This window comes from Alligator mississippiensis, chromosome 2 (assembly GCF_030867095.1).
Source record: "Alligator mississippiensis isolate rAllMis1 chromosome 2, rAllMis1, whole genome shotgun sequence".
NCBI classification, from domain to species: domain Eukaryota; kingdom Metazoa; phylum Chordata; order Crocodylia; family Alligatoridae; genus Alligator; species Alligator mississippiensis.
Genome location: NC_081825.1, coordinates 164,496,686 through 164,509,303, shown reverse-complemented (window position 1 = coordinate 164,509,303; position 12,618 = coordinate 164,496,686). Strand labels below are relative to the sequence as shown.

General features: G+C 47.3%; 1 protein-coding gene across 5 annotated transcripts in view; it reads left to right on the top strand.

The window, feature by feature from the left end:
* The window catches only part of USO1 (USO1 vesicle transport factor), a 90,447-nt gene that overhangs the window by 4,678 nt on the left and 73,151 nt on the right, over positions 1 to 12,618 (top strand). For all 5 annotated transcript variants that reach the window (XM_059722353.1, XM_059722352.1, XM_014611570.3 and 2 more), the window contains exons 2-3: positions 3,940 to 4,026; positions 5,123 to 5,187. In XM_059722353.1, coding sequence (XP_059578336.1) covers positions 3,940 to 4,026; positions 5,123 to 5,187 — 152 coding nt within the window. The remainder of the gene's footprint in view (positions 1 to 3,939; positions 4,027 to 5,122; positions 5,188 to 12,618) is intronic.

Here is a 12,618-nt window from a genome sequence, read left to right as displayed (position 1 = left end):
GCTGTAACTCGTTTCCAGCTTTCTTTTAACTTCAGCAGTAAAGGAAAGCTAAAATTCCTGGTAGTACAGGTTTCTCAGATAGTTTTAAAAAACAGTTTTTGAGATGCAAAGCCTTAAGTAAGTACTTGCTTTTTAAAGATTTGTTAACTGTCATGTGTTTGCCTTTCTGTCTCGGAAGAAATGGAATTGCAACACCACAATTTAAAGAATAGGTGTATTTTGACACTTGAAACTGGATTTGGTGTGAAGATGGTACAGTGGTCAGGGGTTACCATTATTTTAAAATGAACTGGAGATTGAGTCCAGAATAGGAAGGGATAAAGCAGCTGAAGTATGAAATATTTGTGTTGGGGCAAAGGTGACCTTTTATCTTTGTCAAAAATGTTTACACAGGGAAAAGTCATTTTTGCATGGAAAACTTTGTTCTGGGAGAGAATAGTTCCATTGTAAGACTTTACTTTTTTCAGCACACCTGTAATTCAAACAGCTCCCCCAAACCTTGGATTTTTTTTGATTACAGAAAATTAATAGAGCAATTCTTCTGTTGCAAAGAACTGAGAAAGACCACAACAGGTCAAAATGCTTTTAACACTGTCAATGCCTATTGGAAATCTCTAGCTTTATTTTGTGAATCGTGTTAACATAGACTGTAGCACCCTAGTTGAGAATCACTGATTTCGAGATACTGAGTATGTCAATTCCAATCTTCCAGTAAGTTCATCTGCAAAATTAGAGATGCTTGAGGCCATAAATGTGGATGGGAAATAGGGCAGGGGTGGGCAAAGTACGGCCCGTGGGCCAGATCTGGCCCACGAGGCCATTTTATCTGGCTCGCGGGGCCCCTAAAAAATTTAGAAAATTAATATTTATCTGCCCTTGGTTCCTGTCAAAAATGACAGGAACCAAGGGCAGTAGGACCCAGGGGAAGCCCAGCAGGCTCCCACAACAGCAGGGCCTGCCTGGCCTCGCCCCCCACAGCTGGAAGCCTCATTAGGGGCTTCTGGCTGGAATCACATGGCTGCCCCATGCTAGAAGCTCAGGTAAGGGGTTGGGGGAAGGGCAGAGAAGGAGCCCAGGGAAAAGTGGCCTGGGGAAAAGCAGCCCCTTGCCTGCGCCATGGCCGGTGCTCCCTGCTGCAGCCGTTTGCAGCCCACGCAGGGCTGTCCGGAGCAGGCACAGGCAGCCTCACGCGGGCTACGAGCGGCTGCAGCATGGGGCACTGGCCATGGGGCCACTAGTGCTGGTCCTGGGACATTGGTCCCAAGATGGTGACCAGGGGGTGGGGCACCTGTCAAGGGGTGGGGCTACCCATTTGGCCCTCCACAGCCTGCCAAAACTGGGTTAGTGGCCCTCTGCCCAAAATAATTGCAGACCCTGGAATAGGGACTGATAGCATTGGGTTTGTTCCAGTATGAACACAAACCCAAGATTTTAAAGCAGTTGGAGTTAAAAAAAAAAAAAAATGGTAGTGTGGGGAGGTACAAATCCTTACTTTCTCAGGCTGTCAGTTGTCATGCTTCTAAATGTTTGGATGCTGGCACTTGACATGTTGTCCAGTCATTGTGGCCCTCCAGCCTAGGTTAGGTTTGAATTTCTGTATAGTGAAGGAACCCTGGAAAACTAATAGTAGAAAACTTTCTGAATTAAAAGGTAACTGTTGCACAGACCCTTGAATGATCTGATTTGTTTCCTCTGAGTGTAAAGCATAATCAGTTCTTTTGTTGTCAGGATATCACCCATCAGCTGGAAAGGTGGTTGTTACAATGGAGTGACTCAATCAGTATTCCCACAAGCAGGCACAGGAAAAAAAATGGGACTGCATGGAAGTAAGTCAGTATTAACAGTCGCTCCAGCTCTTTGAGGTGTATCTGATTCTTAGTCAGATTAGTATATGGGCTGGCTAGCAACCTGTCAAAATGGTGAGGGCTTGAATGCTTCAGATAAAATATCCTGCATAATAGAAATCTCTTTTGTTCCATTTTCAGGCCTTAGTAAATTTTGAGTCCATTCTTGTTTCATTTTGTATTTCTGTGTCTGTATCATTCTATTCTACTAGCCAGTTGCTTGTCAAAAATTATGGGGGGCAGCCCAAGACAGTGGCCTGCATCTGGGTCTGCTCCCCCACCTTTGGGGCCAGGCTCGCTCCCCTCTCCCCTCTGGCTGCTTCGGGGCCGGGGTTGGGCCGCTGCCCCTGTCCACTCCTGCTGCCATCTGCAATACTGGGGGGGGGGCATGGCAAGCAGTACCGGCTTTGCCCCCTCCTGCCCTCTCCCCTCCATTTTTTTGCGGCCTGAAGGGAGCAGGGGGAGCGCTGCTGGCCCTGCCTCCCCCCTGACCTCTCCGTTGCTGCCGCCTGCAGGGTCGCTGGCGCCCATCCACTCAGTTGCCTGCCGGTGGGGAGGAGTGAGGATAGAGGCCCGGAGCCAGGATCACTCCCTCCACCCTCGCCCCTGCTGTCTCAGGGCTGCTTCCCCCACCCCAACCCGGGGAGCTGGCAGGGACAGAGTCCAGCATCTGGCCCTACACCCCAGCTCCGTCCCCGTGTCCCTACGGTCATGGCGGCATGCCACCACCTACTGGCTGAACGCTGCATTTGCACTCTGATTGGTTGTTTCCGTCTGCCAATCAGAGTGTGAATAAAGCATTATGGATAGACAGATGGACTACGGCTTTTGTAACATTAGAATTCCTGTCAGAGCAGTTGCAGTGTCCAGGTAGCTAAGCATGCCATTCTCTAATGCATAATCTTCTAAACAGAGTAATAATTATTTCTTATCCCATTATTAAATTTAAGCTGCATGCAGTAACTTTATAGCAGTTTCTCTTATAGTCCAGGCTTATTGCAGTGGGCTTAACAAACAGCTTTTTTCCTAATGTGCATGGTAGACCTATGAAACTGGCTGCCCATATAAACTACTGTCACAGCTCCGTAACAGTGTTAGCCTTATGGCTGTAGCACAGTGGTTCCCAAGCTCTGACAGGTTGTGCGCCACCAATTTAAAATGATACAACCTTAAGTACCACCAGGTGGTATGTGAGGGGGTGTGGGTGTGTGTGTATGGTAGGGATTGTGAGGAGCAGTGGCTGTGTGGGAGAGAGCATAGGGTATGTTGGGGTCTTGTGTGTATGTGGTGGCAGGGTGTGGGTTTGTCAGTTGTGAGGGGTGTGGGGACCCCCCCCATTCCCTCACATGGTGCAGCAGCAGGTGGGTGTGCTCAGGGTACCCAGTGGGGTGCAGCTCCAGCCAATGAGGGGTGCATCCTCCACCAGGCAGTCTGTATCACTGGCACTGCCCACGTTTGCTGGGGCCGGCTGCTTTTCATGCCCTCCATGAGAAGGTGCCTGGGGCTTCCCACCTGTGCCTGGTGAATGCGACAGCTGCGTATGTGCACAGGGAGTGCTGGCAATAGTGGCCTGGCAGAGGCTGCACCCCTTGTTGTGATGTGTAATGCTGGCTGAAGCTGTGCCTGTTAGACGCTTGCCCTGAGCACTCCTGCATGCTGCGGCCTCATACCACTGATAGGTGGTCTGTGTACCTCTGGTGGTACACATACCACAGACTCTGCTGTAGCATAAAGCACTGGAAGGAATAAAGTTCTGAGATTAGCAGCCATAAAGGTGACTGATAGCTGTCAGTAGTATTCTTGATAATGAGTAGGAGCAGTCAGTTTCATCACTGCTATAAAATGAATGATTGAGTCTGCCAGTGTTGTGAGGCACTTGTCCTGTGATGAGGTGTAAGGAGGTGTGAACATCTAAGCAAATATTGTCTGCATGATCTTGCTGGTACACTTAATGTGGCCTAAGTGGTACCTTCCATATTGAGGCTAGTGGGAGCTAGTACAAGTGCTTGTATGATTTAAATGGCTACTTGACTGTTAGCATGGGTGTCTTAAGTGGCTTTGATTGTCACCTAATACACCGTCTTTCCTATTACAGATTCAGAAACTCTGTGACAGAGTAGCTTCTTCTACTTTACTGGATGATCGAAGGGATGCTGTTCGTGCCCTTAAATCATTATCAAAGGTATGTGCGTAACTTCTAGAGGTGCACCGATACATCAGTCTGATACCAGATCAGCACCAACGTAAACAAAATTTTCTGCATCAGAAATTGGCCCGATGCAGCTGATAACTTGTCTGATAAATGCCCGTGTGTGCGCGTGCAGCCATAGCACAGCACGTAGGCAGTGAGGAACGGAGCCTGCAGTGTGTAAGTCTGATGTGGTGGAAGGGGAGGTGGAAGGAGCATGGGGGTGCAGATCAAGGACCCCGCGGTGAGGGGGTGTGTGGGGCTGGGGCAAGGACTGCCTAGCCGGGGCAGGTGTGGGACGGAGGTGTGGCTCATTGGGGTGTGGGAAGGACGGGGGGTGGACTCCCGCTGCTCGTCTGGGAGGGCATGGGGCAGGCGCATGTGCCCTCAGATCTGGGATGGGTGGGCTGGGGCCAGGCTCTTCCTGGCTGGGCAGATCTGGGGACACATGCCCCCCCTCCATGCTGTCCTGCATGAGTGGCGGGAACTGCCAGACAAGCACCAGATGAGCCATGCACAGCAGCGGGAGCCACCCCGCATCCCTTTCCGCAGCCTCCCGACAAACTGTCCCTTGGCCTCGGCCCGCAGCTGCAGTCTGCCCTGCGCCACACAGATCCAGGAGGCACACGCCATAGCCCCCCCAGATGAGCTGCTTGCAGCTCTGTCCTGTGCCCCTCCCCACCCTGCCCCAGCTGGTCAGTGTCTGCCCCAGTTCCATTCCCTTCCTTACTGCAGGGGCCTTGATCTGCCACCCCCCACCTAGGTCCCTCCGCCACCCCCCCTCCCCCACACAACCCTTTCCTCCCCTTCCACCACACCAGACCTACCAGCTGGACGCAGCTTTTCAAGCTGAAGAGCTGCATATCAGAAATCGGATCGGTATTGGCTAATTTGTGCTTCTTAAAAATCAGCTATCAAGTGTCGGCCTCAAAAATCTCTATTGGTGCGCCCCTAATAACTTCCTATAGTCCTGTACAGTATACAGTGTTCTCTGTGGCACTGTGTTTTCTGTGGCACGCTTGTTTAGAAAGTGGTATCTTAGTTTGTTGGGCAAACCTCCTTACTTCATTTTTAATTATTTTCTGGACAGAAATATCGCCTGGAAGTGGGGAGCCAGGCTATGGATCATCTTATCCAAGTTCTCCAGACAGACCGGTAAGCATATTCTAACCTGTAAGAATGAACTCAGTGGCTATTTTCCTCAAACTACTTCCTCTTCTTTCACCTCTCCCTGCTGTGAAGAGTATTTAAAAAAAAAAAAATTCCAGGTCTGTAGCTGAATAGAATCCTAAAGTTATTAGTAAGAACAAAAATGCTACACAGGGGAGGGTCAGTTAAAATAGTCCTAAAGTAATGGCAACACAGGGAGGGGGAGGAGGAAGGTATATTAAATGAGTTGCATTCGACTCCTAAATGCTATTCATGACACTAATAGACAAAATGATAGTGCTTAAAAAAAACCCTACTGAGACAAAATACTAGTTTATGGATTGACTTTAAAGTTGAAATTAATCTGACAATATTAGATAGATTGGTAAAAAATATTTCTATTGCAAGGAACAGTGTAAATATAAACATTGAATGGCTTGAGTAATCTAACAACTGTGTTATGCTTATGTTGAAATGGTTGCTATTAAGGCAAAAATCATTCACTTAGATTGGAAAGAAAAAGCTTCAAATAAAAGAAGAAATTCCGTTTCCCCAGCTGCCTCTTCAGCTGATTTTTTTTTTTGCATCTTGACCACCTTGTGGGTAATACTTTCTTCTTTCCAGGTTCTGGGATGTATTTGGTAGCCATGTTGGTCTGAGACAAAAACAAATGCAAAACTCTAGAACTCTTGGTTCAGAGTTGATACCTTTTATTAGACCAAGTAAGAAATTGCAAAATTATCTTTTTCTGCAAGCTTTTGGGCACACGCACCCTTTCTCAGGCTCAGGGAAAATTAAAGATGGTAAAAAGTCCCCATAGGTAGAAAATAAACTTCATTTATTACCCTCTTTGCAGAGTCATGTACTTATCTGGCTATGTGCACATATTACTTTTATATATTTTCAATGATGGAGTTGGGGGTGGATCTGCCACAAAGGTGTTCCTGTTTCAGACAAGATCTGTATAGGGCTGCCTTTTGAAGTGCCAGGGGTAACATGTTGACACTTAAATGTAGTGCTACAAGGAGGTGTCTCAAACCTTCAGCATTTTGCAGTGCTTCCCTCTCCCCTCTGAGGAGGAGGGAGAGAGTGACTGGTTCCCTAATAGTTTGTAGAGCTGCAGCTGTCAGAGCCACTACTACCCTGCTTTTCTGAGGAATCAGCAACAGCTGATTGAAAGAAGCAGACTTTGATCAGCTGTTGTGGCTGCAGCTTTGAGATGGGCTGATCAGCTGTTGCCATGACAGCAACAGGTGATCTGCTGAGCTTGTCAGGCTCACTAATAGGCTCCCCTGGGGACTGGGAGGGGAGAAAAGGAGCAATGTACTATTCGCCTTTGGCTGGTGTGTGCGCCTTTTTGGTGCTTTGTAGTGTTTCAGTGAGGGGGCTCTGAATGTGCGCACACTCCAGTAGTGCACTATTTTTTGTAGTGCTCCAAAGTGCTGAGGCAGTATGTAGTGCTACAGATGAACATGTGCACATAACCTCTGATGTCAGTGTAGTGTGCTTTTCTTCTGCTACTTGGGGTGAGGCGAGGGGTTATAGTACATTCTCTCTCACGACTGGGAGCTGAAGTGATTGCAGGGTTATTCACCTTGGATTCCTGAGTGAAGCAAAGGAGCAGTGGTGGAAAGCATCTTCTCAAAGTAGGACCAAGAAAAATAGGGCATAGTATGAATGGGGCCAGGCCAGTGTCCCAAATAAGGTGTTCTGAATCAAAGTGGAGACAGGCAGCTGCTGAATACCCAAAGGTGACTTTGCTTCATGGCTTAAGTTTTCAGAAGTTGAAGTGATGAAGTGATTCTGATTTCTGAAGGATGACAACTTGTCATGCCCCATCTATTTGCTATAGTGTTGGACTTTTGCTTTTATAGTACCTCTACCTCTGTTCTCTGATATTTACCCCAAGTAGAACCAGCATGAGACCACAGTAATATTTGTGGGGCAGGTCTGTTTCTTGCCTTGGGTAGGGTGAAGGAGGAAAGTAATTTGCTGGTTTTCTTAAAGTCTTGGATCAGTGCTTTAAGGATTGGCTAGCCCTTGGAAGGGAATTCAAAAGAGGCAATGAAGCTGGTTTGGAGAAAATTAGGGATACCCTAGGCTGGAGAAGAAAGGGTGCAGGTTTACAAAGTAAATGTCTAGACATAGACCTGGGAATTGGAGACTAGTAGTAATTAAAAATGCATGTAGTTTGAATTCTTACTTAAATGAAGAATCTCTCTCCTAGAATTATTTTAATGAACTAGCACATGAGAGCCTTCTTGTGCTGCTGTAGTGCCATATCTCTTGGAATTGGAATTCATAAGCAACTGCAGAAGAGTAACATTTTATTACTTATTAGTAATTTGCAGTATGTACAAGAATATTTAACAAAAATATATTCCTTAACACCAGATGGACATAAACCAACATGCAGCCAAAGAAAAAAAGCAATAGGTTGCTTCAGCCTTTTCCTAAACCCATTAGAGTGGGTACCTAATTGTCTTGTGACTAAGGGAGAAATAAAATCACAAGACTTTATTTGGATGATTTGTAGTTCCTGCAGTAGTGAAAGAAATCATCTGAAATTGACTCAGTGTTGTATGTTAATCATCTTTTATCTGTTGTTCACATCTGGAATTGTATTGTCATCTTGAGTGAAAAATTAAATTGCAGAATTTTTAGTATAATACTGTTTTTGATTCTGCCATGATTAAGAGAATGAAGGTAGCAACAATGTGCAGTACAAAATCTATATAATTCAGATGATTAGAAATGTGCTTAATTGGTCAAGCACATCAACAATATTTCAATTGTTGCTTCACCTTTAGGTTAGTCTGACTCTGGGAAAACAACCTTTTATTTAGCATTGAACCAGCTGCATACCTATAGGCTGGGGAACTCCCTTTTCATAAGCACAGTGACAGAAAGGGATCTTGGAGTCATTATCGATTCCAAAATGAACATGAGCCACCAATGCAAGGACACAGTCAGCAAGGCCAACCACACCTTGCCATGCATCCACAGACGCATCACGAGCAGGGCCAAGGAGGTGATCCTCCCCCTCTATGCGACGTTGATCAGGCCACATTTGGAGTACTGCGTCCAGTTCTGGGCACCGCACTTCAGGAGGGATGTGGACAGCATTGAGAGGGTCCAGAGGAGGGTCACTTGTATGATCTGGGTACAGCAGGGCGGGCAGACCCTATGAGGAGAGGCTAAGGGACCTGAACCTGTTCAGCTTTTACAAGAGAAGGCTGAGAGGGGACCTGGTGGCCATCTTTAAACTTACCGGGGGGACCAGCAGGGAATGGGAGAAACCCTGTTCCCCTGAGCACCTCCCGGAGTAACGAGGAATAACGGCCATAAGTTGTAGGTTCAGGCTGGACATTAGAAGGCACTGCTTCACAGTCAGGGCGGCTAGGATCTGGAACCAACTTCCAGGGGAAGTGGTGCTGGCTCCTACCTTGGGGGTCTTTAAGAGGAGGCTTGATAATTACCAAACTGAGGTCATATGAGCCCAGTATTCACTCCTGCCCAGGGAAGGGGGTCGGACTTGATGATTTAGTTAGGTCTCTTCCAACCCTACAACTATGAAACATTGCAAGTATTTCTGAAGTGTGTGATATTGTTTGCAAGAAGTCAGATTTGCATGCAATGTGAATCTGACAGTTCTGGGAGAATTGTCATTCAGGAATCTAAAACAAAAACGTAAATTTAACTGGAACTAGCCGTGGAGTCTGTTAGCTTTCATTGATACTCCATTTAGTATGAAGGTTCTTGGATGGAATTTACAGGAGGCTAATTTTAATGTACCACTTGGCTTCCTGCACTGTCAAATCAATTTGTCAGTTTTATATGTTCCTTTCCATAGTGGTACTGGGCATAGACATGGCTTGATTTGACTTCAGTCCATGTGAAGATGATGATGCATCTTTTTAGGCAGCTCAGAATTTCCGTGCAACCGTGACAGTGCAGAGTTAATCGTGTAGTTGACTCAATTCAGACAGATGAGTCTGATTTTTTTTTTTTTTCTTTTTGGATTAGGATTGTAGATTAGTTGGCTCTTAAAACATCTGTCATGAACCAACTGCTACTTACTGTCCTTTTATGTGGGTGTTTGTCTCTTATGTTGGCGTGCCCTTGGATGCAGACTGAATTGGAAAGGTTGCAGAGAGCTGAGGAATCTTGTTTTGACAGATTGCTTTCTTGACGGTTTAGTAAGAAGTCACTCCACTCTTTTCTTCTCCACTGCTGATGAAGGCAGAAGCTGTTCCTAGGTGCACCCTTTTTACCAGTCTGCTTCCCATGTTGTTACTCTGGTTTGGGGATGACTTGCCAAAAAGCAGTAACTAAGGATAGGTAGAGTGCCATTGTAAGAGGTCTTGTGCTAAGGCTTATTTGCTTCTGGCATAAGGACCATTAAAAGTCTAAAGCTGTTTAAGGGGTAGCATCTTCATAATCTTTAGATAACAGATGTGTTTTTTTTGGTGGTGGTTTGGCAATCTGGACTCAGTAGTTGATCTGGAAATTGCTTAGTGTTCTGTGGACTGGATTGGTCAGAGTAGGAATGGGTTTTCTCTTTCCATTATTTTATATATGTAGGGCTTAGTTCATCTGTCTGTCTGTCCATAATGTTCTTTAAATGCAAATAGCTTGAAAACTGTGAGAGAGAGAACATTTGTCTTCAGAGAGATGTCTTTGCTAAACCTTAGCATTTGTTTAGTGACCGTGTCAGGATGATCCCAACTTGCGGAACTGGGGAAAAAAGTCAGGGGCCAGGGATGTTTCTACTGAGCTCTTCTGGGAGGGTGCCAGGAGCCTGGCGAGGAGGACAGAGGGAGGGGCCAGCTGAGGAAAAGCGGGAGCCAGGCAGAGGCGTGAGGCAGGGGGCAAGCAGCGGTGGCCTCGTTCTGAGCCCCGAGCAGGTAAGGATGCGCCTGGGGGTGGAATGAAGGAAGCCCCGGGGGTGCGGGTGGCTGTTGTGAGGGGTGAATCTCGCTTGCCCTTGCCCTATGTTTGTTTTTGTTATTTGAAATTTATCCATCATTCTCGACAGGCAATTTGCTAGTGTCAGAATAAGATCTTTAGAGAGCAGGGGTCTGGTCTGTCTGCTGACATTTCAGTTAGTGATGCCTGCTGAGGGTCTGGTTTGGGCACCATTTGGTTCTCTCTGGTAGAATGTCTTGTGCGTGGATGAAGTTGCTTATTGGCAGCTTTATTCTTTCTCCCTGAAATCTCAGAGTAGCTGTGAACAGTTGCTTCTCCCGAAGAGCTCTGACATGTGGATGCCATTCCATTGCCATCCCATTCTTGTTGAAATGGATACAGGAATTTTAAGAGAGTTCATGAATTAGTACAGCGATGTGGTCTCCCAGTATGTTGATGGCACCCAACTTCGCATTTGTGTACTCCCACCTGGGTGCATTTTGCTGCCTCAGCCAGTGTCTGCTGGGTATTAGGGTATGGAGGAGAGCACACTGATTGTGTGTGATACATACACACTGATACATAACCCAGACAATATCAATGCAGTGGGTTGGAGGAGCAATGAAAGGGGAGATTCCAGGTTTTCTTCATTTTTTTGGTTTTTGTAGGGGTGCACTGATAAAGATTTTTTGGGCCGATAATAATCAGCCATTGGTAACGAGCCATATTGGCTGACACCGATCCGATTGTCAATATGTAGCCTGGCGGCTTGGAGAGCAGCATCGACTTGTAAGTCTGTTGGGGGGGTGGGGAGAGGAATGTGGGGGGGCAGATTGAGGCCCACATGGTGAAGGAAGGAGTGGGGCTGAGGCAGGGGCAGGTGTTGCCCAGCTGGGGTGGGGCATGGAATGGAACTGTGAGTGGATGGTCTTGAGGGGTGTGTGGGGAGGGGGCAGCTCCTGCTGCTGTACGCACCCCCGAGGCAGGCAGGGGGGGTGTGTACCCCTTGAATCTGTGCACGGGGCAAGGGTGGGCTGCCTGCTGCAGGCTGGGGCCAGGGACAGTGCTGGTCTCTTCTCGGTGGTGAGCCTGAGCTGGTGCTGCACTCAAGGCAGGCAGTGGCACACTGGGAGGAGGGGCTTGGAGGGGCTACGGTGAATTCTGGGGCGACTAGCCCTCTTCCCCCACCCCGTAGTCCTGCTCTCAGTGCTGCCGCTGCCTGCCCCAAGCACAGCACTAGTCCAGCTCCCCTGCCTGGAAGAGTCTGGCGCATCCCCTGGCTGCAGTCCGCCCTTGCCCTGCGCACAGATTTGGGGAACGTGCCCCCCCTGTGCCTCCCCTGGTAGTGTGTGCTGCAGTGGGAGCCCCCCCTCCAACTCCCTCCCTGGATGAGCTGCTAACTGCTCTGGCCCACACCCCATCCTGGCCAGGCAGCCCCAGCTCCACTCCCTCTCTCACCGTGGGAGCCTCAATCTGTCCCCCCACACACCTCTTCACTCCCCTCTGTTCCTTCCCTCCAACAGGCTTACCAGCTAGACACTGCTTTCCAAGCTGCCAGGCTGGCCGTGTGCATGCTGTGGCTGTGCACATGCATGCAGCTTTTACCGACAACATTGGACACATCAGCCAAAAAAATCCGATTACTGATAATATCAATTTTCCTTTTATCTGTGCTGATACTATATAGAAAAATATATTGGTGCATCTCTAGTTTTTTGATGAAGTACATTCACCACTAGTTACTTGGGTGATGTGTTACATAGGGAGCTACATCCTAAAATCATTTCAGGACTGCAGCTGGTACAGAATGCATGGTCTGGCTCATTGAGAAGGGCATCTTGCTGGGAGCATGTGACACCAGCATATGGGGATCTACACTGACTGTCCCTTGGTCTCTGGAGGGAATTCAAGGTAATGCTATGAATTAGAAAGCCCTAAATGGCCTGAAACCAGCCTTCCTGAGGAAATTTTTTTACTAATACTGTTGGAGCTTCTGCAACCTTGGAAAGTAGTCTGTTTTTAAAACCTAAATAAATAAATTCTTGTTTATGTCATGAAGTACAAAATTATAAATCTTGGGATTTTAAATGTCCTGCATTCTCTTTGAAATACTTTGATTTCTTAAGTAATGTTTTTATTAACTCATATGCTGATGGCAGTTTATTTAAAGAGACATGACTCAAGATCAGTATACCTGCATCAAAGATCTAGCCAGTATCATTACCTTAATGGACTGGCCGACGCCAACATCTTAAGGGATAGCCAGCACGGGTTTGTTGCAGGTAGGTCTTGCTTGACCAATCTCATTTCCTTCTACGACCAGGTGACCTATCACCTGGACAAGGGAGATGAGATTGATGTCATATATCTTGACTTCAAAAAAGCCTTCGATCTGGTGTCCCATGATCGTCTCTTGGAGAAACTGGCCAATTGTTGCCTTGGGTCCCCTACGATCCACTGGCTGGAAAATTGGCTCCGGGGTTGGACCCAGAGGGTAGTAATTGATGGAAGTCACTCATCGTGGTGTCC